Source organism: Sorghum bicolor, chromosome 7 (assembly GCF_000003195.3).
Source record: "Sorghum bicolor cultivar BTx623 chromosome 7, Sorghum_bicolor_NCBIv3, whole genome shotgun sequence".
In the NCBI taxonomy this organism is placed as follows: domain Eukaryota; kingdom Viridiplantae; phylum Streptophyta; class Magnoliopsida; order Poales; family Poaceae; genus Sorghum; species Sorghum bicolor.
Window position 1 is genome coordinate 57,191,825 of NC_012876.2, and position 27,540 is coordinate 57,219,364.

Here is a 27,540-nt window from a genome sequence, read left to right on the forward strand (position 1 = left end):
TCGTCAATATCCTAGCAACTCAATAGTTTTACTGATGTGTCATAATAGTAAATGAAAATAAAACTCTTCTGAAACTCCAATTAAGTCTAGCCTTATTAGGCCAAAGATGTTCCAACAAACTGTGCAAGTACCTATATAAATTTCCTAGCTCTCTAATCTAGAAATTTTGGTTACTAGAGTACTGGCCTCGCTTGTCATCTACCCTCCTCACTTGCTTGGTGGATACTTTTCGCGTGTTCATGACCCCTTGCATCAACGAACGCTACCAACTAGTACTTCTTGGTCCAGTGTAGGACTGTCACGGCGCTTGACGAACGCTAACTGCTCCAACTGCTACCACACTCCTCGCTTAGCAGTTGCATCACCGAGTCTGACGTGTGGTTGTAGTTCAAATTGACCAAAATTGAGTCTATGCCTTCATGAACCGAACCAAGTGGCCATTGTACAAGTCCATGCCAAAGAGGCTATCCAAGTCGACAAAGTCTTGCAGATGCTTCACGTTAAAGATGAGTCCTCAAAACCATGCCGGCAAGATCATCATGGTCTCATAAAAGAGGAGGTTGTGGAACCTAGGGTCACACTCACATTTGCTGAGCAAATCCGCCATAGATGTGTGCGCTTAGGAGCCCAACCTCTACATCTTTCCCTAGTACCCCACCACGAGATACCCTTCTGATTGAACAATAGTCTGTTGTTCTTCAACCTACGGCCAACCACTCGCTTCGCTGCGCCATTGGTCATTGACATTCATCAACACTTGCCCTTCATTTTCTTTGAGCGTTGAGTAAAGTTTCTAACACTTTGAGACCGGTGGTGACAGCGATGGGTGTCACCTGAAGTCAATGAAGTTGTTGACGCCATCGTTGGTCATGTTGAGCAGTGCGTTATTGTCGATGTGGCATAAGGCCATATGCTAGGATGGGTAGCATGTAACGTCAGTGAACTCACGGTCCCTTTAGTGTGGCACACACTTGGCTGAGGCAAGCCACATGCTAGGCTTGAGGTGGCCACGACCACCCTTACATGCTTTAATTTGATGCATGCATAGCCAATTGCAAAAGGCATGGGTTGCTTTGGCGGACGACATAGTTCTAGTCGCATCGATAGCTTATCAGACACCCTCAACGGCTTGACACGATGGATGTAAAGAGTCTTGATGATGTGGTAATTCTAATTTTCTTGAATGTGACCACAGAGAAGCAATGTGTTGAGATGGTTTATGCTAGGTTTGAAGAGAATATGGCGTATGTGTCATGTGAGGTGTCGGAGAAGGGTCATTTAGTAGTAACAACTAATGGTGGTAGTCTTCATGCAACATCTTCTGTAACAGACCAATAAGCAATTGGTGATACAACTAGGTCTCCTAAACAACATGAGAATGTCCTAGAATTTGTTGTAGTAGTTTAACATTTCAATTGAGGTCTAAAAGGTGTGCTAGTTTAACATTCTAGATATAGTAATTCAACATTCGGAGAAGGCGAGAACACTAATTGAAACAACTGAAAAATGTATATATCCACAATGTTGAACTACGTTTTGAAAAATGTTGAAATGAGTATTTTCCAAAACTGTCGAGCTAGTATCTGTGAAATGTTAACTTTTTTTGAGCAATTGTGAAATGTTAACTGGGACAGTGAAGGACATGTTTGGTTGCCTGCATGCCCTCCAGCCAGGCTCGCCGCATGCAGCTTCATCGTGTTTGGTTACCTGTGTGCACCGCCGAGCCAGGCCCATCACATGCAAAGGAGGCCTCTGAGCCAGGCTCAAGAAGAACGCCAGAATTGGTCGTATCCAGCAAGCCAGGCTCGCGCCATGCGGGTTTAGTGTAGCTAATGATGTTATTAGCACATAATTAGTGAATATTAAGTGATTTAAAGATAAATTAAGATTATATAAAGTAAATTAAATCTTATTATGACATAATATCATAAATAACTAATATTTTAGTATTTATTTTGACACATTCGTATTACATGATTTATACTCATGCGGGTAACCAAACAGCGTCTCTTCCGAACCAGACTACATGCATGCAAGTAACCAAACAGAAGAGCATGCATGTGCTCATGGATACGGACCAGGCTACACATATGCGAGCAACCAAACATGCCCGAAATTAATGAGCTAGAATGTTTGGGCTAGCTGAAAGAAAAGAAGAAGAGCCCATGTGTTGAAAGAAAAGAAGAAGAGCCCATGTGTTGAACGGCTACTTTCCCACATACTGGGCGGTCTGTGCATCTCGCTGATTGGGCCGTAGGACAGATGAGTGGGAACTAGAATTCCTTTACAAGGGATGCTCACTGCGCACGCCGGAAAGGTTGCCCGGAAAGGTAACAGTTTGGTTGGCCCGGGAAGGTTGCCGGTGTCCCCAGCCCAACCGCTCACATGCACATGCACTGCTGAGGTGCACAGTACTGGTGCGCATGAAGGCAAGGTGACCAGCTGACCACTGACCACCGAGAAGAAGACACGAGGAGACTAGAGTGACACAGAAATCGGAGCGATTTTTTTTTTATATGCACACAGCACACATCCAGAGCATCAGGCTCAGCTACTGTAACCACCACACTCGGTGGTCGGTGCTCACGGTGAAACGCGGATGGCACTAGTCATTAGTCAAGTGTAGTAATCTCACGACTCACTCCCCATAGAACACCTTCTCGAAGCACTGCAGATACTGGGGCTCCAGCCCAAAGAGCACGGCGATGCCGTCGTCCTTGTTGGCGCGCTGCGTCACGTACGCCGTGCCGCTGCCGAACATCTGCGCCGGCGCGACGAACCGCGGCGTGCCCCAGCCGAAGTCGGCGTCGTACATGGGCATCCCGAGCCAGCTGACCACCCACAGGTCGGACTCCGGCATGAGCTGCCCGCGCGCCGCCTGGCTGCCCTTCTCCGACTCCACCTCCAGGTAGTCCACCACGGAGCGCACGTAGGCGTCGTCGACGCGGTCCACGGCGTCCTTGATGGCCTGCGCCACGAACCCGAGCGGGCGGTCCAGGACGTCCTCCACCCGGGCGACGACGAGGTCGCGCACGATGGCGTTGCCGAAGTAGCTCCGCGGGAGCGCCGGGCGGAGGCGGTGGCGGACGTTGGCCGGGACGCGGAGCCGCGTGTCGGAGCACGGCGCCAGCCCGCGCGCCACGCACATGCAGCGCCACAGGTGCGCGGTGACGGCGCAGTAGGTGGACACGCCCGGCGCGCAGCGGGACTTGACGTCGGCGAGGAGCTTCGGCGAGACGGCGTACACGCGGGTGACGAAGGGGCGGGGCCGGCCGTTGAGCAGGGACGGCGAGTAGACCGGGTGGTCGAAGGCCGGCGTCGGCGGGGAGCGCGCGCGGAGGAGCGTCCGGTCGTGGAACGGCGGCAGCGGGCCGCACGCCTCGGCGACGTCGAGGCCCCGCGCCACGCCGGTCCAGGTCTGCATGAAGTGGAACGCGCCCATGCCGTCCATGGTCACGTGGTGGATGCCCGTGCCTAGCACCACGCCGCCGCACTTGAGGAACGTCACCTGCACGTACGCATCGTCGTTGGAACTTTTAGTTACTGCGGTGAAACTAAAAACTGAGCTCGGTGTCTGATCGACAACGTGAGCATATCGTTCATCCAGCACGGTCAAGAAAAGTAAAGTGCACCAGATTGTTCTGACATGTCTCCACCTCAGCTACTGTATATCAAATTACCTTTCCTTTTGAAATGCATCTCCAGTACTTGAAATGCATAACTATTTATGGTAATCACGAAAGGTCAAATAAAATGACGACAGTGGTGATCCCTTTGCAGGATGAGACGACGTGACCTCTCATAAACTAGTTGCAAGATAATTAACCAGATAAGCATTCATAATCCAGACGTGCGTCATAACGACACACCATCGACGATGCCGGGAGTCAAAACAAATTGTTTGATGCCCACGAGCCTACAATCCAAAAGGTTGCCGATTTGGATGCGATCACATACAACAGCGGCCGCCCGTGTTTTGCGTTTGCCCACGATTTGATCCGATCTGCCGTGGCTCACAAAATAGACGCTGCTGTCCCGATCACCGGATATCCTTTTCGCATCTCATTCTCATCGTCACAGGGCAAAAGCCTATTCTCTCGATGGCGATATTCTCGAAGCCTTGGTTCTGTAAATTTGGGCGGCCAGCAGAGTTTTTCTTACGCATGCACTTTAGGCCTTGTTTAGATGTAAAAAGTTTTGGGATTTTGACACTGTAGCATTTTCGTTTTTATTTGATAAATATTGTCTAATTATGGAGTAACTAGGCTTAAAAGATTCATTTCGTGATTTACAAGTAAACTGTGCAATTAGTTATTCATTTTATCTATATTTAATACTTCATGCATATACCGTGAGATTCGATGTGACAGAGAATTTTGTAAAGTTTTGGGTTTTTGGTTGTATCTAAACAAGGCCTTAAGGCCTTATTCTATTCTGTGATATGATATCATCGGATTCCATAGGCGCCAGCACGCTAGTGATATTTCAACATCACAGACAGGTCAACATATTGCGATTAGAGCCCTGTTTACTTGTAAAAATTTTGTAAAATATGAATAAGTAGGATTTTCGTTTGTATTTGATAAATATTATCTAATCTAGCCTAATTAGGCTCAAAAGATTTAGCTTCCAAATTATATGTAAACTGTGTAATTAGTTTTTTTTTTACTTATATCTAATGTTCTTTGTATTTGTCATAAGATTTGATATAACGAGAAATTTATAATATTTTACAAAATATTTGGCGAAGTAAACCAGGCCTAGTAGTAGTTTCATCTTGTCTTTCTATCGTTTATTACAGTTTGATCCTGTACTAGTAGTACCGTACTACTACTATGCAATAATGCAAAAAATGCCGACGGATGCGTCCATAGTAGTACGTGGTACAGTACTAGCCACAGTAAAAGCCGCAGGGTGTACTACTGTGTGTCGCTTGCTCAAAAAACAAAAAAAAAAGCGGACCGTGTGTCACATGGCCGGCTGTAAACTGTACGTTTACGTCCACGCCAAAACTTTCCATCATGGTGGCGCCGCTGCTGGCTCGATCACGCCACGGACCACCGTCCGAATACGCATACTACTACAAATCTCGTCGCAGTCTGGTCCCACAAATCACAATAAGTACATACAGGTGTAATACATACGTGCTCCCCCACCTATGAACTATGATATGAATATGATGTCCAACATATGTTTTTTTCTTCCTTGTTTTTTTCAAAGCTGTAGTATTCTTCAGCATAGAACCGTTCGATCCGGCCAATATACTTTGTCACACTCCCCTCGTTTTTGCATGTCTAAAATAATTTCACGTGAATTAAACCTAGACATTGTACAACTCACTCGTTCTAAGCAGAGCTACGGACAACACGATGGATGGGCTTTGATCCTGCATGATCCCTCACGTGAACCACGGCACTTCCTACTTTCCTAGCCGTTTCCGCATTTCCATCTCTAATGCAACACAAGATGACAACGATCATGTGTGTGTGCAGACGTGCAGTGCAGGCAGACGTGTGCGGCTCACCTGGAACATGGACATGACGCAGGGCGGGTCGCCGGACGGCACGAACGGCACGAACATCCGCCTGACCTCCGGCGACGGCTCGTAGCCGCCGTCGGTGTCGCCGAACACGTCCTCGCCGGCGAAGTCGGCCCTGGCGACGACGAAGAGCGCGCCCTGGGCGTTGCAGTCGATGCGCAGGCGTCCGCCCTCGCCCACGCCGACGCCCAGCCTCCCCGCCAGCGGGTAGAACGGCACCAGCGCCCTGGCCAGCGCCGCCTCCAGCCGCTCCGGCGCGAAGAAGGCCGCCCGGTCTCCTCCGTCGTCCGTGCCCGTGGCGGCCGCCGGCGCCGGCGCCGGGTAGTAGTACACGAGCGGCGTGTGCGTCTTGGGCACGGCCAGGTCCAGGTTGGACAGCCACAGCTCCCGGCGCGGCGTGTCCTCGCTCGGCGCCACCAGCGTCGTCCCCACCACGTCGACCTTCATCGTCTCTGTCTGTCTGTCCCCCTCTCGTCTGTACTCTCTCTCTCTCTCTCTCTCTCTCGCTAGCTGTTGGCTGTTGATGAGTGTTGAATGCTGATAGCTCTGTGTGTTCGTTCGATCTGCGATCGCGATAATAACTGCAAAGTGGCGTGCGTGTGGGGCCGCGATTTATAGCTGGGGGACCGGGGGGACGACACGGACAGGTCGCGTCATGGGCCGCGCCGGATGCATTTCAGCGTACGGTACCTGTGGGCTGTGTGGCCTGTGGACTGTGGTCCAGCTGCGCCGAACACGAACAGGTACCGGACCCTATAATAAGTGGATCCCACATACGTATCGGATGTAGTGGATGCGAGTATCAGAGACGATACGTATCGGATACTCCGTATGTGGATATGCAATTTTTGCTAAAAAAACAATGACACGAGGATACGGTTAGTATATTTTTATAAAACCAATAATTCATATATAAATAAGACCGTAATTATCACGTGGGTCCATCTACTCGTACTAACAAAGATTGGATAGACAAGAAAAAAAATAGATAAGAGAATATTTATAATAAATAAAACTATAAGAGAATATTTATAATAAACAAAACTATTTTATATAGTACTTGGTTGGTTGAATCTTGCTACGGATGGAGGGAGCCGCCGCCGTATTATTACGTGTGAGTCGCCTACACAATCTTGTCGCTGCCGGCCGCCGGTCGCCAGTGCCCAGCGTAGTGCGCTGCACCGTCGAGGAACCGAGGAAGTGCTATTTTGATTTTATTTTCATTTTTTCTTTGATTTTATTTTGTTCGATCCGATTTCTATTCAGATTTTCCTCGATTTCACCTTCCGTGTCCCGACGTCTGAGTGGGCACTGTTAGAGTCCGAGCGGCCGGACCGCAAACTCGGTCCGATGATTTTTTTTCCGCGCCATGTCTTCCTTTCCCGCCCACCTGCAGTCAGCCAACATGTGCATGCCGCCCACCCGCAGCCAGCACGTGCATGAAGCCAACACAGGTGGAACAAATTAATTTTTTATTCTATCGAGTTACATACGAGAAGTTTTCTACAAACTAAAAAAAAGTTATAACTACTAAACCGATTATCCAAATTAAATTCTATTTTCACCATTATGTTTCTTATAATAAATCCTTCAAAACAAGATCTCACATGAATATATTTAGATAATTTTTATTAATGAATATTTATTCTATAGAGACATTTTTTTAACATGAACATCGCTAAATATATCATAGAACATCACTAAATACAATATAGAACACCATTAAATACATTATAGAACATCGCATATATATTACGTGAATATCACTATATATATAGCATCATATATACTAAGTGAACATCACTAAATGAACCATCGAACATCACCAAATGCAATATAGAACATCGCCAAATACAATATAGAATATTACATTATCAGATATATATTACACGAACATAAAAAAAAATCGTAGAACATTATAAAAATACCACACGAACATAAAAAAAATATCATAGAACATTACATGTAAACACATGAACATCACAAAAAATCATAAAACATTACATATACTACATAAACATCATAAAAAACATCAAAGAACATGGCATTGTATACCACATAAACGTTGCAAAAAACATCATTTTACATCACATCTCATGAAATATAGAAAAGAAAAAGGAAATATAAAAAAATAATTAAGTAAGATAAAGTAGAAAAATAAAAAAAATCTATAAAAACATAAATACAAAAAAAGAAATAAAAAAGAATAAATAAAACTAATTAATGATAGTAAATAAAAAATAATATGAAAAATTGAATAAAACAGAAACAAAAAATAGTATCACTCGCTTCCTATGATATTAGTCCACTAAAAAAATTAAACAACCATCGTAGGATCAATATCAAGACGTTTGTAGCCATTCAATCACATGCATGCATGTATGCCACAAAAAGTAATCTAATAAACGCCTTTGTAACCAGCACTAAATTAATGTGTTGCCAAAAAAACAAAAAAATAAAAAAGATGAATGAAAAAAAAATGAAAAAAAGAAAGGGAAAAAATAAAGCACAAAAAGGAATAAAAAATAAGGAGGGAAAAAAATAAAAGAAAGATTAAAATATAAAATAACATAAAAGAAAAATAAAAATAAATTGAATCTATAAACATGAATTAGGAGAAAAAAAAAGAAAAAACAAAAATAAAAACAAAATAAAGAAAAGAAAAATACCAAGAAAAAACAAATAGGAAAAAAAAAAGAAAACTAAACAACAACGGGCAGGAGGGAAAATGAAAAGATAAAGAAAAATAAAATAAAATAAAATAAAATAATAAAAAAGAAAAGAAAAGAAAAAAGAAAAGAAAAGGAAATAAAGAAAAAGAAAAAGAAAAGAAAAAAAGCAACTTACGTACTTACCTGCGCATGGAAATAACTGTCGCGCATGTAAGTGGGCCGCTGCTGCTTGCGTTTATGCGTGGAAAAGCATCACGTGGGACTCTGAACAGAGGGAGCAGAACCAGCGCGCGAATCATCGGCCAGTCTCGCCCGGGAAATACTGGCGGGAATCGTCGGAAGAGTGCTCCGGTCCCAACGTTCGCACCGGAAGATTTCCGCGTCTGAGTTCCTATTCTGAATCTTTTTTCCCCAATTTCATGTTGCTTGTCCGAACATCCGAGTTCCTACTCTGGTTTAATGTTTTTCCAAAGGCATGTTTAGTTCTCCAAGGAAAAAAATTCGCGACAATGTAGTATTTTCGTTTATTTGTGGTAATTATTGTTCAACCATAGACTAACTAAGCTTAAAAAATTCGTCTCGTCAATTTCGATTAAACTGTACAATTAGTTTTTATTTTCGTTTATATTTAATACTTTATGCATGCATTTAAAGATTTGATGTGACAGGTAACCTTTAAAATTTTTGAGTTACTGGTGGAAGTAAACAATGCCTCACGCCGATGGTCCGACGGTTGTAGCATGCCTGAAAGTTCTGAGCTCCTATCCATATTTATTTTTACCAGTTTCACCCTTTCAGTCTGACGGATTGAGTTCGAATTCAGTTTTTTTTTCACGTCACATGCCAAAACATTTCTGCAGAAAAACAACAGAAAGATATGTCTCTACCAATCTATCTATATACCATTTTTACATGTTATAAAAAAGGCAAAAATTCCTACAACCTCATTTTTCATTTATTTCTCACTCTAATCAGCACTATTGAGGCCCTGTTCCTGAATTTTTGTTGAGTTTGACTACCGTAGTATTTTTGTTTGTATTTGATAATTATTGTTTAACTATGGACTAATTAGACTCAAAAGATTCGTCTCGCAAATTATAGGCAAACTGTTCAATTAGTTATTTTTTATTTATATTTAATGCTCCACACATAAAACTAAACCAAAAGGTTCAAGCCCATGTGTCGCTCTCGCCCTAGGGCGGCGACTCCGGCCAGCGCTACCAGCCCCCAAATCCCCTCCTCTGCTCGCTTCGCTGCCGCTTGAGCGGGCCACTGGCAATCCGCGCGGCCGCGAGGACAACGGCAACGAGACTTTCCGAACGGTGTTTGGAGAGCATGTCCCTCCATTGCGGTCCTCTCTCGGAGCTTCTGAGTGGTGGCAGCCTCCCCTTCCAGTGACAAATCTGACAGACCGGTGGCCAGATCCGGTGATGCTATGGCAGATCCAGTGGCCTCTAGGGTCCTGCCGCCATGCACACGTGTGTTGGCTCGGGACTCTACGGGGAGCCATGGCATGGAGGTGGGCGATAGTGCATGTGTTGCGTGCGTGGAGCGGTGGTGACGTGGTGGTCCTAGCGGTGGTGTGGAGGTGGGCTGAGGCTTTTAGGGGCTCGTCGGAGTGCGGCTCGAGCATCTGTGTCTCGGCAACAAGAGCGATGCACTAGCACGACACAAGCTCTTTGGGGCTCGGATGTCGTGGCCCAGCCTATATGAAGTGGTGGTGCAACTCGGCATGGGCTGTTCCGCAGCGGCTACCTCGTTCCATCTTGTAGCATCCCTTGGTGGCCGACATTGGTCACATTGACGGCGGTTCAGAGGACCGACACTGCGTCCAGCTAACCTATGTCATCTTGGTTGTGGCAGCAGCAACTGGCCTACGGTGGCTCACCACGCTATGGCCATGACGGATGGCCTCGCTCGGCGATGGTTAGTTTTGCCACGGTCATAGTGGTTCCTATGCTTGGTGAGGTACTTTGGGTACAATGGTGGCAACAACACATAACTAGTGCTACCTGTGGAGTACCATGGAAGAGATTTGTTGCGGCGCTTGGTATAAGTGGATAGTTGTGCTGTGGGTTTCTCTAGAGGCAATCTACAATGAGTTGGTATCCGTTTGTTGGCTGCGGTCTATTTTGACCGGCGTGGTTGCGATTGGCCACGCATGCCAATGACTGGCTCGTCGCCGCTGCGACAACCTGCAGATGGTGGCTCGTTGAAGAGACGAAAGGATGCTCGTAGTTTTCCCTAGAAGCTTGGTGGGAGTTGACGTGCAACAACATTAGCGGTGTCCTTTTCGTGATGTAGGAACAAGGTGTGGCTTCTCATGGTGGCTGGTGTCATGTAGGATGGAGAGGCCCTTATGGGCTGGCACGACGGCGGCAGGTCACGCATGTGAGCGACCTTTGTCGATGTTATAACATTCTCCTGCCAGTGGAGGTACTTGGCTGTGGTCATCCATGATGTGGCTGGCTTAGGCTTGGATGTTGAGGTAGTCGGGCGAAGGCCCTACTAGGCCTTTGGCTTTGGCCGACATTGGTGATGCCTTTGACAGCACATCCGTCGTTGGAGGCATTGTCCTGGAGCCTCGTTACCCTCTACGGGTTTGGTTGAAAAAACTTGGTTCTCCTTTTAGTGTTGATGATGGTATCTTTGGACGTCTTTCCCCTCCATGGAGGCACCATCGTGGAAAAACCACTCCCCATGCCAGTTTCACAGAGCTTGTTATCTACGCCGTGCAAAGTGGTGTTCAAGAGTTGGTACTTCGAGGTTTGTTGGGTTTGAGTTTCTTGCGGTAGTAATTTTGTTGTTGCCTCCTTGGTGAGGTTGTTTTATTTTATTTTTATTTGTAACATGTTTCTTCTCTATTAATACATGTCCGATATATTCTTGTCAGTAGCTCTTTGAAAAAAAATATTACATCTATATGTCTTAAAATTTGATGTGATGAAGAATTTTAAATTTTTTAAAAACTAAGAATATTGATCATCATTTCATATGCTCCTCCAATCTGAACTCCTCTTCGAGATGCTCGGCGCCATCAGAGTCGTCACCACCCCACCATCGTCTCGCTTTGGCTGTGGCTGTGGCTGTCTGAGTGATGGATGTTGATAATCTGGACTGCGATAACTGCAAGTGGCGTGCGTGTGGGGCCGCAATTTATAGCGGGGGCCCGAGGCCCGTGACGACCGCATAGGTCGCGTCATGGCCGCCGCATGACTCGGCAGCGTACGGTACCTGTGGGCTGTGGGCTGTGGGCCAGCTGCGCCATGCTGTTTGTGGCCGTGGGTTCGAAGAGGCACCGCACCCTTCAATAAGGCCTTGTTTAGTTTCTTAAAAATTTTTATAAAATTTTTCAGATTCTCCGTCACATCAAATTTTTATACGTATACATAAAGTATTAAATATAAACGAAAATAAAAACTAATTGACACAGTTTAGTCAGAATTGACAAGACAAATCTTTTGAGCCTACTTAGTCCATAATTGGACAATATTTGTCAAATACAAACGAAAGTGTTATAGTCTCGATTTCTCAAAAATTTTTAAAACTAAACAAGGCCTAAAGGTCTTGTTTAGAGCTTGTTTAGTTCACTCAAAAACTAAAAACCTTTTAAGATTTCCTATCACATTGAAATTTATGGCACATGCATAGAGCATTAAATATAATTAAAAACAAAAACTAACTATACAGTTTGCCTGTAAATTGCGAGATGAATCTTTTAAGCCTAGTTAGTCTATAATTAGACAATATTTGCCACAAACAAACGAAAGTATTATAGTGTCTAAAAACTTTTCATTTTGCCAACTAAACAAGGTCTACTTAGTTTACAAAAAAAATGCAAAATTTTTCACATTTTCCATCACATCGGATCTTTAGACGCATGTATAGAACATTAAATATAAATGAAAATAAAAACTAACTATATAGTTCACCTGTAATTTGTGAGACGAATCTTTTAAACCTTTAAAGTCCATGATTAAACAATATTTATAAAATATAAACGAAAATGCTACAATAACCTTGTGCAAAAGAAAATTTAGAACTAAACAAGGCCAAAGTTTTTATTGGAAAAACAGAGCCACAAGCCCGTTCCATGAATGAATTAGCAAAAGTGGCAACAGGGCCTACTCGAGATGTAAATCTTTGTCGTCAACTTCGCCAAACCTAGATAAATCCGCACTTTTCTACAATAATAAGCTCATAGGAGGACTACTTTTCTCACTGACAAATCAAAATAAAAATTAAAAAGAAAATAAAAATATCGAATCTACGGGGAAAAGAAAGAACCTTCATTTTTTTTTATAAGAAACTTCATTCATTCATTAACAGCAAGAATCTGTTAGAACCATTACAGAGTTAATGGTTACAGACTCAAGTACATCAAGTAATAGGCACTCTTGTACATGTTCTGGATTAGAACAAACTCCTGAGAAACTATGAGAATTGAAATGGAAACAGTAAGTGCCTGGAGAGCTTGTGCCTACCAAGAGAGAACTAGTCATTTGCGTATATTGTTTTATTCTCCAATCAAAGGAGTTGGAGTGATCTGCTCCATTTAAGAAATGGACTATCTGCTGGTTATCCGATAATAAGGTTGAGCTGTGGTGGCACCACACACAAGCCGTAATACTGTAGAAGGAAGACAGACAACTTTAAGCTGGAGCCTCAACCAAAATACTCTCTCCACCCTAAAATAAACACAGTTCTAATTAACCAAATTTATAAAAAATATAATAATATTTATGATACATAATAAGCATTGTAAGATACATAATACACATTAAGTAGGTTATGTAGTATATTTTTTATAATAAATTATTTAGTGATATAAATGTTGCTAATATCTTCTATAAGACTATCAAATATGAAAAAATTTGATTGACAAGCATTTATAGCGTCATTCCTTTTGGAATGGAGGGAGTATACTAATAATTATGATGTATAATAAGCATCATTAGTTGACTATTAAATATATTTTTATAATAAATTTATTTAGACATATAAACGTTGATATAAGTTTTTATATTTTAGTTAAATTTAAAAAATTCTTGACTCTTCATAAATCGAGATGTGTATTTATTTGGGACAAAAGGAGTCGTAATCAGCCAATAGAGCCAAACGCACGAGAATCACACAACCTGGCTGCGTCGCCTTCAGTACTGCATGCATGCAGCACTGAGCAAAAACACTGCAGCGATCTTGAACCACGCGTTTCTTTTAAACACAAACCGTACAAGTCCGCATCATCTCCCAATTAGGTCTTGTTTAGTTCACCCAAAAAAACTAAAAAGTTTTTAAGATTTCTCGTCACATCCAATCTTACGGCACATGCATAAATCATTAGATATAGACGAAAACAAAAATTAATTACACAGTTTGTCTGTAAATCACAAAACGAATCTTTTGACCCTAGTTAGTTTATAATTGGATAATATTTGTCGCAAATAAACGAAACTACGAAAGTGCTACAGTGCTCTAAACCAAATTTTTTTTAGAAACTAAACAAGGCCTTAGGCCTGTTTTGGGAAAAATTTTGGATTTCACTCTTGTAGCACTTTCGATTTTATTTGATAATTATTATTCAATTATAGACTAACTAGGCTCAAAAGATTCGTCTCGCAAATTATAGGTAAACTGTGCAATTAGCTATCTTTTTTATCTATATTTAATACTTCATGCATGTGCCGCAAGATTTGATGTGACGGAGAATCTTGAACATTTTTGGGAACTGGCCTGGTTCAGTTGGCGAAATTTTTTGGATTTCGCTAATGTAGCACTTTCGTTTATTTATGGCAAATATTGTCCAATTATAGACTAACTAGAGTCAAAAGACTCATCTCGCAATTTACAGGCAAACTGTGTAATTAGTTTTTGTTTTTGTCTATATTTAATACTTATGTGACGTAAGATTTGATATGACAGAAAATCTTGAAAAATTTTGGAAAATAAACAAGGAACAAGGCCTTACTTGGGTCGCCTTCTGGACCACAAAACCTCTTTGCGGCCGACCCCTTCCGTCGTACTAGTACTACACGAATCGAGGCACCGAAATGTCGCTGCCGCCATGGCCGTGCCCGCTATCGGGCTCTCGCATAGCCGCATAGGAAATTTCGTAGCCGCCGCGATGCGGTGTGCGAGTCCAGGGCGCGTGCGTGCGGGGAGGACACCGACACACTTGTCGAGTTGGGCCTGCACGTTTATTGGTGCCGGCATGCATCTTCTTCTGCTACAGGAATATACAGGTGCAGTGTCACGGAGAAGAGTGATGGGTCCATTATTTCTGCCTCGCTAAAAACAGCACGGGGCTGTTTTGATCACGACCTCCATCTAATGCCGGCCAGACGTGATCGTGCCCAGGCTTTCGAAATTGAACTCCGGGGGGACACTGCCTCAGAGGAGAGGACAGGGGCACGACTCTTCTTCAGAAAATAATGGAGCCTGGCCCTCCACAGCGGCGTGTAGGAGTATGGACTATGGAGTACTCCTAGATTCGCATTCGCTGGATTCGCATTTGCTGCGCATGCTAAGAGGAAAACGGTCGAAAAAAGAATTACAAATTGATATATTTCTATATTTTAGTAAATAAAAAATATAAAAAGTAATTAAAACTGATTGTGAAACAAACCGAAACTAATAAATTTTTATATCTGACAAAATTTAAAAATAATATCATAATACCAAAAATAGTATTATAATATAAAAAATAAAAACGGTTGGTTCAGAATATTTTCATTTTATTTTCCCGTTTGAAAATATTCTCGACCTCACGTTTGGGCATTTCCAGATGGGATCATCGTTGTTCCAACTAATAATTCAGATTTGCTCACGTGTATTTGGTGCTTGATATTTTGCATATCCATCTCGGTTCAATTTATAGACTATAGGATTTTTTTTTTCTCTCTCGGAATGTACTAGGATCGCGCTGTGTGTTAATCAATGACAGGGCCTACGACCAAAAAAAAATATATTCCACTCAATGGGGGGAAATCCGCTAAAAAGATGTTCCGAGCATCAACCAAAAAAAGAAGAAGAATGCTGTAGCTTCTGAAGAAATAATAAATTTTCAGGTCAAACGACTAAAAAAAGATTATGAAAACATATTTTATTTGTTCTATAAAAAACGACTTTTAAAAAGACAATTGGAGCCACACCTGAAGAAGGTAGTCTATAGAAGAACAACTCGCTAGAGGAACACACACGCACAAAAAAAGAAGATAAATGGGAAAAAAAAGAACTTGCACAGATTTGCACATCCTCGAACTCCAGATTGGAGACAAGTAATGATGTGTGAGAGTCACACTCGCTATAGAAGAAGACCTCCTCAAAGCAACGGCAGGTTACTCGGGCTCCAGCGAGATGAGCACGGCGATGCAATGTTCATCGTCTCTCTCTCTCTCTCTCCCGTTCTCCCGTCGAGTGTCGATAGCAGCTCCTCTGTGTGGGCGATACGATAACTGCAAGTGTCGTGCGTGTGGGGCCGCAATTTATACACGAGTGGGGACGGCACGAAGCCGGGGCACGTCGCGTCATGGGCCGGTTGCCGGATGGGCAGGGCAGGGCAGGGGCAGTGTACGGTTCCTGGTGGCCCGTGGGCTGCGTGGTCCAGCCGTCCCCGTCCAGCTGCGCCATAACATGCACTGCACGTCTGCACCCGTACTCCTAGTGAACCACATGTCCGTTTCGTCAATTAGCGAAGGCAGAACCAGCCACATCAGAATCGGCCACTGTACCACTTAGTAGCTCACGCGCCAACAGAGCCGGCGTACTCGAGATGTGATAGGTGTTGCCAAAGTACAATCACCCTTGATGAACTTTTTATATACTAGGGCCTCGTTTAGGTCTTGTTTAGTTCGCCCCAAAACAAAAAAGTTTTCAAGATTCCCCGTCACATCGAATCTTGTGGCACATGCATGGAGTATTAAATATAGACGAAAACAAAAACTAATTGTACAGTTTACCTGTAAATCACGAGATGAATCTTTTAAGCATAGTTAGTTTATAATTGGATAATATTTATCAAATAAAAACAAAAGTGCTACAGTATCGAAATCTAAATTTTTTTCCGAACTAAACAAGGCCTTAGTTCATCCTTAAAACCAAAAAGTTTTTCAAGATTCTCCGTCACATCGAATCTTGTGGCACATGCATAAACATTAAATATAGACGAAAACAAAAACCAATTACACAGTTTAGCTGTAAATCACGAGACGAATCTTTTGATCCTAGTTAGTCCACGATTGGATAATATTTGTCACAAACAAACGAAAGTGCTACAGTACCGAAAACTTTTCACTTTTCGGAACTAAACAAGGGCCTTTTTTTAGTTCCAAAAAATTTTGCAAAATAGGAATAGTAGCACTTTCGTTTGTATTTGATAAATATTGTCCAATTATGGACTAACTAGGCTCAAAAGATTCGTCTCGTCAATTCCGACTAAACTGTGCAATTAGTTTTAATTTTCATCTATATTTAATACTCCATGCATATGTCTAAAGATTTGATGTGACGGAGAATGTGAAAAATTTTACAAAATTTTTCAGAACTAAACAAGGCCTAGTAGGAGGAAATTAAGAAGACCTCTACTACTACTACTACTACTTTCCTCAGCTTCACTGATGAGGACGACTGCAGCGTTGCCGAACTCGGTCCTCACTTCCTCTCAGCCCAGCCAGCCCCGCATTTGTGGTCACGGGCTACCCACGGGGATCACGCAAAAGTCACCTTGAGGACCAGCGGCACGAAGCGAAATCACGATTATTTGTACAAGCATCTGGAACCACGCGTTTCTTCCTCTCAAATCAAAACAATACAGATCTGCTGCATCACCACCTCCCAACACTTGCTGGGTCGCCTTCTCGAACAGAAGTATCCCTCGCATTAATTCAGGCCACAACTCATCCCATCAAATATTTAGACATAGATATAAAATACTAAATATAAGCTATTTACGAAATTAAAAGTATAATTAAAAAATAATTTACGAAACGAATCTTTAAATCTAAATAGTCAATAATTAAACACTAATTATTAAATAAAATGAAAATATTATAGTAATTATTAAACTTTAACAACTACAATCAAACACACTCGTCTCTCCTACCGTCGTACGGTCGGTTCGGGGCACACCGAAAATATCACGGCTGCCATGCCGTGCACGCCGTACAAGTGATGCTCGAAACCAAAAGGTGATTTCAAGGACGAGTTCATGTCAGGCCTTAGGGCCTGTTTAGATTGGAAACGAAAATTTTTTGGATGTCACATCGGATGTGTCGTAAAGATGTCGAGAGGGGTTTTTAGAAACTAATAAAAAAACAAATTACATAGCTCGTCAGGAAACTGCAAGACAAATTTATTAAGCATAATTAATCTGTCATTAGCATATGTGGGTTACTGTAGCACTTAAGGCTAATCATGGAGTAACTAGGCTTAAAAGATTCGTCTCGCGATTCTTAACTAAACTGTGTAATTAGTTTATTTTTTATCTACATTTAATGTTCCATACATGTGTCCAAAGATTCGATGGGATGGATGAAAAAATTTTAGGTAGGGAACTAAACAAGGCCTTATTTAGTTCACCCAAAAACTAAAAAATCTTTATGATTCACTCACATGGAATATTGCGGCACATATATGAAGCAATAAATATAGATGAAAATAAAAATTAATTGCACAATTTACCTATAAATGTGAAACAAATGTTTTAAGCCTAGTTACTCCATAATTCAACAATGTTTGTCAAATAAAAATAAAAATGCTACAATGTCAAAATTTAAAAACTTTCTGAATCTAAACAAGACCGCATTTTGTTGAATGTTGAGTACTTACGTTTTGTTGAATGTTGAGTACTTACGTTTGTTGAATGTTGAGTACTCGAGTACAATAATTCCAGTGTTCTACGTAGGGAAAAAGAGAAGTTGAGCGATCTCAACTGCGGCCTTTATCCAAAATTTGTTTGGATTTTGTTATTATAGTATTTTCTTTTATGTTTAATAATTATTGTCCAATTATAAACTAACTAGATTTAAAATATTCATCTTTTAAATTACAGATAAAATATGCAATTAAATAATTTTTTATCTATATTTAATATTCACATGTGCCATAAGATTCGATGTTATAAGAAAAGTTATTGGATTTTGGTGTAGCTAATCAAGGCCTACTTCACATTCAGATTTGCTCAACTGATTTTTCAAAAAAAAAAGATTTGCTCAACTGTACTTGGTGCTGATTATTTTGCATATACATCGGTTCAATTTTATAGGCCATTGGGATTCTTAGCGAAATATACTAGGATCCCGCTGTGTGTGTTAATCAACGACAGGACTAGGACCCAAAAAATTGATATTCCACTCAGATCTTGTTTAGTTGGAGAAAAATTTTGTCTTTGACTACAATAGCACTTTTATTTATATTTAGTAATTATTATTTAATCATGAACTAATTGGATTTATAAAAATTGTCTCGCAAATTATAGTTGAACTGTGTAATTAGTTATTTTTTTTATCTAGATTCGTCTCGTAAATTACAGTTGAACTATGCAATTAGTTATTTTTTTAATCTATATTTAATGTTTCATGCATATCTCTAAAGATCCGATTCGACGAAGAATCTTGAATTTTTTTTAACTTAGGCCTTGTTTACTTCCCAAAAAATTTTGCAAAATTTTTCAGATTCCCCGTCACATCGAATCTTTAGACGCATGCATGGAGTATTAAATATAGACAAAAATAAAAACTAGTTTGGTCGGAATTGATGAGATAAATCTTTTGAGCCTAGTTAATCCATGATTGGACAATATTTGTCACAAACAAACGAAAGTGCTACCGTACCTATTTTGCAAAATTTTTTGGAACTAAACAAGGCCTCAAGGGGGGGGGGGGAATCTGCTAAAAATATGTTCCACTCATCGAGAAAAAGATAAAATTGCTATAGCTTCAGAATAAACCATAAATTTTCAAGTCAAACAAAAAAAATATCATGAAAACATATTTGATTTGTTCTTTTAAAATGACTTCCAGAAAAGACAATTGTAACTACACATGAAGATGATACTGTAATCTAGACGGCTTGATCCAACAATAATGGCAAGAAAAAGGAGGAGACACCCGATCCGAAGTTGGGTATCAAAAGATATACAGAAATATACGAGAACAACTCGCTAAGGAACACACGCGTACGAAAAGGAAAAAAAAATACTACTCGACCGTAGGAGTAGCTTCACATTCGCAGATCCTCAAGCTCCAGACTTGAGACATGCAGTAATGATGTGTGAATCTCACTCGTTATAGAAGAAGACCTTCTCAAAGCTCGGCAAGTACTCGGGCTCCAGCGAGATGAGCACGGCGATGCCGTCGTCCCTGTCCGGACCGCGCGGCGTCATATACGCCGTGCCGACGCCGAACATCTGCGCCGGCGCGACGAACCGGGGCGCGCCCGTGCCGAAGTCGGCGTCGTACATGGCCATCCCCAGCCAGCTCACCGCCCACAGATCCGTCGCCGGCACGAGCTGCTCCCTGCTGGGCGCCTGCGCCGCCTGGGCCTGCTGGCCGCCGCCGCCTGCATTATTCTGCTGCAGCTCCAGGTAGTCCAGCACCGACCGCGCGAAGGCGTCGTCGACGCGGTCCACCGCCTTCTTGATGGTCTCCGCCACGGACCCGAGCGAGCTGTCGAGGACGGTGCTGACGGGGGCGGTGACGAGGTCGCGCACGACGGCGTTCCCGAAGAAGGTGCGCGGTAGCGGGGGCCGCAGGCGGTGCCGGACGTTGGCTGGCAGGCCGAGCAGGGTGTCGGCCCCGGGCGCCAGCCCGCGCGCGACGCACACGCAGCGCCACAGGTGCGCGGTGAGGGCGCAGTAGGTGGACACGCCGGGCGCGCAGCGGGACTTGACGTCGGCGAGGAGCTTCGGCGAGACGGCGTACACGCGGGTCACGTAGGCCCGGGGCCGCCCGCTGAGGAACCCCGGGGAGTAGACGAAGTGGTCCGAGGTCGGGCACGGCGGGCACCGCGCCCGCAGCAGGGTCCGGTCGTGGAACGGCGCCTGCGGCCCGCACGCCTCCGCGACTTGGAGGCCGCGTGCCACCCCGGACCACGTCTGCATGAACTGGAACGCGCCGACGCCGTCCATGGCCGCGTGGTGGATGGCCGTGCCGAGCACCACGCCGCCGCACTTGAGGAACGTCACCTGCAGCAGGCCAGGAGCCCCGGGACGACGTATAATCAGTCACTCAGATTTGAGTTGCATGCATGTTTACATATGATGATTAATTATTTAATTAATACCTGGAACATATAATGATTAATGAAAAAAATACCTGGAACATGGCCATGGGGCTGCTGGTCGCATCGCCGGAGTCCGCTACCGGCACAAAAGTGTTCCTGACCTCCGCCGACGGCTCGTAGTCGTCAAAGACGTCGGCGCCGGTGAGGTCCGCGTTGGCGACGACGAAGAGCGCGCCGTTGCTGTTGCACTCGATCTGCAGCCGGCCGTCCGGGCCAACACCGAGCCGGCCGGCGAGTGGGTAGAATGGCACCAGAGCGACGGCCAGCGCGGCCCTCAGCCGGTCGGGCGCGAAGGAGCCCGTGCCCAGGGCGGCGCCGCCCTGCGCCGGTGCCGGGTAGTAGTAGACGAGCGGCGTGTGCGTCCGCGGCACGGCCAGGTCGAGGTTGGACAGCCACAGAGGCTGCCGCGGCGTCTCCTCGCTTGGCGCCACCAGCGCGGTGTCCACCACCACCACTTGCTTCGTCATCTCTCTCTTCTCTCTGCTGCCTATCAGCGGCTGTCGCACGTTGCCACCGCACACACACAGCGGACGGAGTACACAAAAAGAGAAAGCTGGAGCCACCGAGTGGTGCTGTTTGCATCCTCTACGTGAGTATATATATAGATATATATATAGAGGCCTCGTTTAGTTTCGAAAAGTGAAAAAATTTCGGTACTGTAGCACTTTCGTTTGTTTTTGACAAATATTATCCAATTATGGACTAACTAGGATCAAAAGATTCGTCTCGTGATTTACAGCTAAACTGTATAATTAGTTTTTGTTTTCGTCTATATTTAATATTTCATGCATGTGCCACAAGATTCGATGTAAAAACTTTTTAGTTTTCAGGTGAACTAAACAAGGCGAGAGAGAGAGAGAGGGGCAAAGGCAGATGACAGAGGCCTACCTGCAGTACTGTGGTGAGAGTCCCGGACACGTATACCGCATCCGCGTTTATTGGACAAACAAAACATTTTTTTGCTACATCATGATTTGGAAATTTTGGAGTCCCGGACACGTATGATACGTTGTGAACCAAATTTCTTACTGTCACTTGGCGTGGAGCTCCCAGTTCCGTATTATTGCGACAAGTTATTTAAGGCCTTGTTTAGTTCATCTGAAACCAAAAAATTTTAAAGATTCCCCGTCATATCGAATCTTGTGGCACATGCATGAAATATTAAATATAGACGAAAATAAAAACTAATTACACAGTTTAGCTGGAAATCACGAGACGAATCTTTTGATCCTAATTAGTCCATGATTAGATAATATTTGTCACAAACAAACGAAAGTGCTACAGTACTAAAAAGTTTTCACTTTTCGAAACTAAACAAGGCCTAACTCGTATAAGTAGGCACGGGATACATTGGCCTTCTTTAGTTCAACCCAAAACCAAAAACCTTTTAATATTCCCTATCACATCGAATTATGCGGCACATGCATGAAGCATAAAATATAGATAAAAAATAAAAACTAATTACACAGTTTATCTATAACACTTTTGAATTTTTCTCAAAAGAGCCATACTTTTTAATATCTTACGAAAATGCCACTGCAGTACTATATAAAATAAGTATAACAATATACTTCATGTATACTTACATACTTGATATACATACCGCCATAGATGATTTAGTATGATCATATATTACGTCTACATATATTTCGTTGGACCATATATGTCGTAAATCTAGACATACACACATGGGAGTAACTACTCCTAGGGAGTAGAAAAAATTTACTATATATGATATATATCTTTTTTGGAACTCTATGGTGCATCTAGATATATAAAAAAAAAATCTAGAACGACTTACAATTTAAAACAAAAAAAGTATAAGCTTTAGGCAGTTTGGGTCAAAGAATTTTCCTAGTAAAATCAACGAAAAGCAAAACGTTGGAACAACATTTGGATCGAACAAAGGAAAACATTATTTATTTCTTTCTTCTACAAAAATGTGTAGGATTGATCGATTCACACTAAGATAGCAAATAGAGGGTTCAATGATTGCGGAAGTTAAAAATATATAAATTTAAGACTTCCCACTTAAACACAAAATCTAGCTAGCTCACGTGCTTAAGAAACACAGTGTCTCCAGTAAAACTGATCTGGATTAAAAAAAAAACCATAATTCCGGTTGGCCTCAATAAACTAGGTGCAATTTATGAACTAACCTAACTAGAATCAGATCAATCGGACTCTATGTCATATAATGATGAAAATTGGTAAAAAACACTAATTTCATGATTAAGCAAAATCCAACGAAGTTTGAATTTGATGCCCTCATCATCATGATGCCCTAGCACAGTTCTAGATAGATCAAAATAACTCTAATTTTGAAAACAATAAATCATTCTAAACCCAAAGATAGGCATATATAAAATGATTAGCAAAGAGAGGGAACGAGATTATCAACACATCAGTTTAAATTTGAACCATAGGTAGTTTAAAAAATGCATCACACGTGTCATAAAGATCTTCACGTGACCCCAAAACCCTAAAATAAGCTCTTATTTATTCTCTCGGAAAAATAAAAGTTGTCACATATTTTTTTTCATGTCATTCTTTTCAATAGAGACCGTTGTTTGAGCTGTAGCTTTTGGATTTTTGTTCTAAAATCTAACTTCCAGCTTTTAGCTTCTAATCGTTGACGTTTTGTAAATGGCTTTTGCAATAATTTTTTAGCTTTTTAGCATAACAAAAGCCAGAATGTTCTCTCAATGTTCTTTTCAACTTTTAATTTATTTTCTTAGATTAGAAAATAATTTTATGGTTTTCTAAAAACTAGCTAAATAGCTAACTGTTTCTTTCGGATTTTAACTTCTGATTGATAGAAGAAGAAAAAATAAAGTAAGACCATGTTTGGATACCCCATCGATTATGGAAGCTGACTTCTAAAAGCTAGATTGTTAGAAGTTAAGTTGAAAGTTGTTTGGATTCATAGATTGTATAAGTTGGAACGTAGGAGTACAACTTTTCATAGTAAAATTACCATAATATCCTCAGTCTTCTATTTTTTATGCCACGCTTCTAAGGAAGAAAGTGGGGGTACTATGGTCTTTTGATATCTTTGCAAGAAGCTGGGTTCCTCAACTTACCAGATTATGGAATCTGGGGACATGTAGATACCAGAAGCTACCTAAAAGCTATGATTGTTTGGAGCCCTTTCTAGATTCTAATAACCAGCTTTTACAATTTTAGGCCTTGTTTAGGCCTTGTTTAGTGGCAACCAAAAAGCAAAAAAGAAAAAAAATCAAGATCTCCGTCATATCTAATATTGCGGCATATGCATGGAGCATTAAGTATAAATAAAAAATAATAATTAATTACACAGTTTAACTATAATTTACGAGATAAATCTTTTGAGTCTAGTTAGTCCATGATTAGATAATAATTACTAAATACAATTGAAAATGCTACAAATTCAAAAAGATTATTGATCTAAACAAGGTCTTAGTTCCCTGGGTGAAAAGTTTTTGGATACTGTAGCACTTTTGTTTGTATTTGACAATTATTGTCCAACCATAGACTAAGCAGGTTCAAAAGATTTGTCTTCTAAATTACAGATAAACGATACAATTAGTTACTTTTTATTTGTATTTAATGCTTCACACATGCATGTGCCGTAAGATTTGATATGATGAGAAATCTTGATTTTTTTTTTGAATTTTAGGTGCAACTAAACAAGGCCTTAGTGAATCCAAACATACCCTAAGGCTTTGTTTAGATCCAGAAAGTTTTTTGGATTTTGATACTATTTTCGTTGTTATTTGACAAACATTGTCCAATCATAAAGTAACTAGGTTTAAAAAATTCATCTCGTGATCTACAAGCGAACTGTGCAATGAATTTTTGTTTTTATCTATATTTAATACTCTATGCATGTATCATAAGATTCGATATGACCAGAAATTTTAAAAATAATTTATTTTTTTTAGATAAACTAAACAAGGCCTAACACAAACAACCCATGTACCGCAGCCCCTGCCACGGGATTCCATCTCACGTACGGCTTTCCTTGTGCCCGTGCAGCACGTGAAGCACGCTGACCAACCAAAAAAACCACGCAGCCACACCACGCCATGCATACAGTGCACCTATGCACAAGCCATGATCCGCCCGCATAAGCTCGTACTGTAGTAATGATCGCGCACTATCATCATCTGTCCCAAGCATCTACGTACAGTCGGCACTCACATGCATGCCAGCACCGCGTCAACATCAGAAGTGAGACTTTTCAGCCACACCGTTAGGTCTGGTTTACCGAAAATCCAAAAACTTTTGAAGACTTCTTATCACATAGATAAAAAATAACTAATTACGTAATTTGCTTGCAATTTATGAGACAAAATTTTTGAGTCTAGTTAGTTCATAGTTTTTAAATCTAAACAAGGCCTCAATCTTTCCACAAAATTATTAGATAAGACAAACATCACACTATAGCTCGCCTCACATTTCCTTTTCATACATCGGATATTTCTTAACTGATAATATATTAGACCTTGTTTAGATGTATCTAAAATTTCAAAAGTTCTCCGTAAGTCCTAAATCTATAGTTCCTCCGTAAACTTAATTCTAATCCTATTATCAACCATGCTTTGCCTCAAGCAACACCTATACACGAACAAACAGACAAACATGTATGAGCACAACTCCATGACAAACATGTATGAGCACAACTCCATGACTTAACTCAAGTCAACTTGCACACCGAGCATACCATGTAACAATACTAAACCATCATGCTATCACAAGCATATACTCCCTCCGTCTCAAAATACAAGTCACCGTAAGATTCAAAAATTATCTCACAATACTTGACGTTATAGCTCTCTGGATGTGTCTGATCCTACTCAACCTATCATCAAAACGTCAGTGTTGTCCACTCGCTAGAACATGAATTGAAAAGCAAAAAAACGATGTACTGATGCCCTCTAAAGCGTGGAGAGGTGAATAAAAAATATTTTCCAGCCGAGGTGCTGTTCACAGACTCCACGCTGCTAGATGTGACCGTCAGTAGCAAGATGGCAGTGTCTTTGATGAATCCGGCCCAGATGAGGTTGGCCGAGGCCCAATAAATTAGAGTTGTCCAAACCCCAATAGTTCTTAGGCCTTGTTTAGATAATTAGATCCAAAACTTTTTGGATTTTGACACTGTAGCACTTTCGTTTTTATTTGACAAACATTGTCCAATCATATAGAAACTAGGCTTAAAAGATTCGTATCGTGATTTACAGATACTGTGCAATTAGTTATCTTTTTTATCTATATTTAATGTTCCATGCAAGTGCCGCAAGATTTGATGTGATGGAGAATCTTGTAAAGTTTTGGGTTTTTGGGTGCATCTAAACAAGGCCTTAGGCACACTCACTCGGGGAAAGGCCCAATCTCCCTAAAAGACTAGTCCAATAGAAGAAGGGTGGCTTCCTCCTCCCAAACTAAGCAGCAAGGTGGGATTATTCAGAGGCTCACAAGGTCGCGCCAGCAAGGTGGGATTATTCAGAGGCTCACAAGGTCGCGCCCGACTACAACTGGGCCTTTTGGCCCCTTTGTTGCGTCTTTGCCGGCGGTTAATAATGAGAGATGTCCCTCATCATTCCCAGCCCCTTAAACAAGGGCTCAGCTTTGATACAGTTCTTAGGCACCTCATCAGTCCCACCCCCTTAAACAAAGGGCCCAACTTTGATACAGTTCTTAGGCACACCCACTCGGGGAAAGGCCCAATCTCCCTAAAATAATCCAATAGGAGAAGGGTGGCTCTCCCTTTTAAGGTGGTTTTCTCCTCCCAAGCTAAGCAAGGTGGGATTATTGAGAGGCTCACACGTCGCCGCCCGACTACAACTAGGCCTTTTGGCCCCTTTGTTGTGTCTTTGCCAGCGTTAATAGTGGAGGATGTCCTCATCATTCTTTTTGTTTCGGCATTGATTTCTGTGACAATTCCTAGAATGTCATCTAATTGGAGACAAAGGGAGTATGATAAACAAATGCACATTACCTATGTCAAAATTCTAGTCACTTTGCAAATCCATGCATCTCAAACCAAATTTCCAAAACATGATCTCACAATCTCCCCCTTATAGAAAACATTGGCAACACCATATAAATAATGAATATTGGAATTACCAACTAAATCATTTTGTATTCAAATAAAAAGTGAAACTCAAATAAAAGGTCAACTCAAAAGATCCAAGATCCAAAAAGAGAAAAAATTCTTCCCATTTCTTATTTCCCATAATCCACTTATTATTTCTTTTTTTCCTTTGTTTTTTCCTCGCGCATTTTACGTTTCCCCACTTTTCTCTTCACCTTATCTTCTAGACCACATGTCCCCTTGCTCCTCAAGCTTAGCACTCACGCACTATCATTGCTCCCCTCCTCGTGTCACCATCGCCTATGTCCTCCTTGTGCCATCGTTGGCCATCAGCCTACTCCTCCCTGCCCCACCTCCGTCCCTCCCCTCCCTGCCCTGCCCCAACATTACCTCGCACTACATCGACACCATGTCAGGGCAAATCAGATAACAGTTGAGTGTTGAGCTGACATGGTTGAGAGGATGAAAGCCCTAATTTGGTTTTGGATAATTTATGAAACCTAAGTGTACTAGTCTTTATCATGAGTGAAATACAAAGATAGGTTGGTACACACCAAGTGATGGAACTAGATGATGGTCATGGTGATGGAAGTGATAAAATGTTGATGTTCTAGTGCCCCAATTTGGAAAGAAGAAAGAGAAAAACAAAATAGGCTCAAGACAAAGGTATATTTGAAAGGGTCATTTTATTTTGCCACTCAAGACACCTAGTGGGTGTGAGTGAATTTATGATAGATAACCACACTATAAAGAGAGAAAATCTTTAGTTGCATTGGTTATCTAATGCCACTAAGTATGAGTCTCACTTGCATATGCATTGCCCTTAGTGACATGGTGAGATGCTGAGAAAGCGCGGTAAAAATACTTGTGAAATGCTATCTCTTGTGTTAAAATTGTTTTTTTGGGACTTTTGGAGATGATAGCAATTAAAAAGGGTTGAAAAGAAAAAAAAAGGAAGAAGAGAGGTGCTGTTG

At 41.9% G+C, this 27,540-nt stretch overlaps 2 protein-coding genes across 2 annotated transcripts; both read right to left on the reverse strand.

Moving 5' to 3' along the window:
• Positions 2,485-6,181, reverse strand: LOC8077854 (putrescine hydroxycinnamoyltransferase 1). Its single transcript, XM_002445524.2, has 2 exons — positions 5,525-6,181; positions 2,485-3,508 (listed from the first exon to the last, which is right to left on the reverse strand). The coding sequence occupies exons 1-2, from the start codon at positions 5,984-5,986 to the stop codon at positions 2,639-2,641; spliced, it is 1,332 nt and encodes a 443-aa protein (XP_002445569.1). The 5' UTR covers positions 5,987-6,181; the 3' UTR covers positions 2,485-2,638.
• LOC8080611 (putrescine hydroxycinnamoyltransferase 1) lies at positions 19,185-21,064 on the reverse strand. The gene is made up of 2 exons (XM_002445525.2): positions 20,523-21,064; positions 19,185-20,392 (listed from the first exon to the last, which is right to left on the reverse strand). Exons 1-2 carry the CDS (start codon positions 20,955-20,957, stop codon positions 19,487-19,489), a joined length of 1,341 nt encoding a protein of 446 aa, XP_002445570.1. The 5' UTR covers positions 20,958-21,064; the 3' UTR covers positions 19,185-19,486.

Excerpts from the sequence above, each read along its gene's own strand:
- LOC8077854 (XM_002445524.2), bottom strand. The coding sequence starts at position 5,986 with ATGAAGGTCGACGTGGTGGGGACGACGCTGGTGGCGCCGAGCGAGGAC. Across the intron at positions 3,509-5,524 it reads GCGTCATGTCCATGTTCCAG|GTGACGTTCCTCAAGTGCGG; the intron begins GTGAGCCGCACA and ends GCGTACGTGCAG.
- LOC8080611 (XM_002445525.2), bottom strand. The coding sequence starts at position 20,957 with ATGACGAAGCAAGTGGTGGTGGTGGACACCGCGCTGGTGGCGCCAAGC. Across the intron at positions 20,393-20,522 it reads GCCCCATGGCCATGTTCCAG|GTGACGTTCCTCAAGTGCGG; the intron begins GTATTTTTTTCA and ends GGCCTGCTGCAG.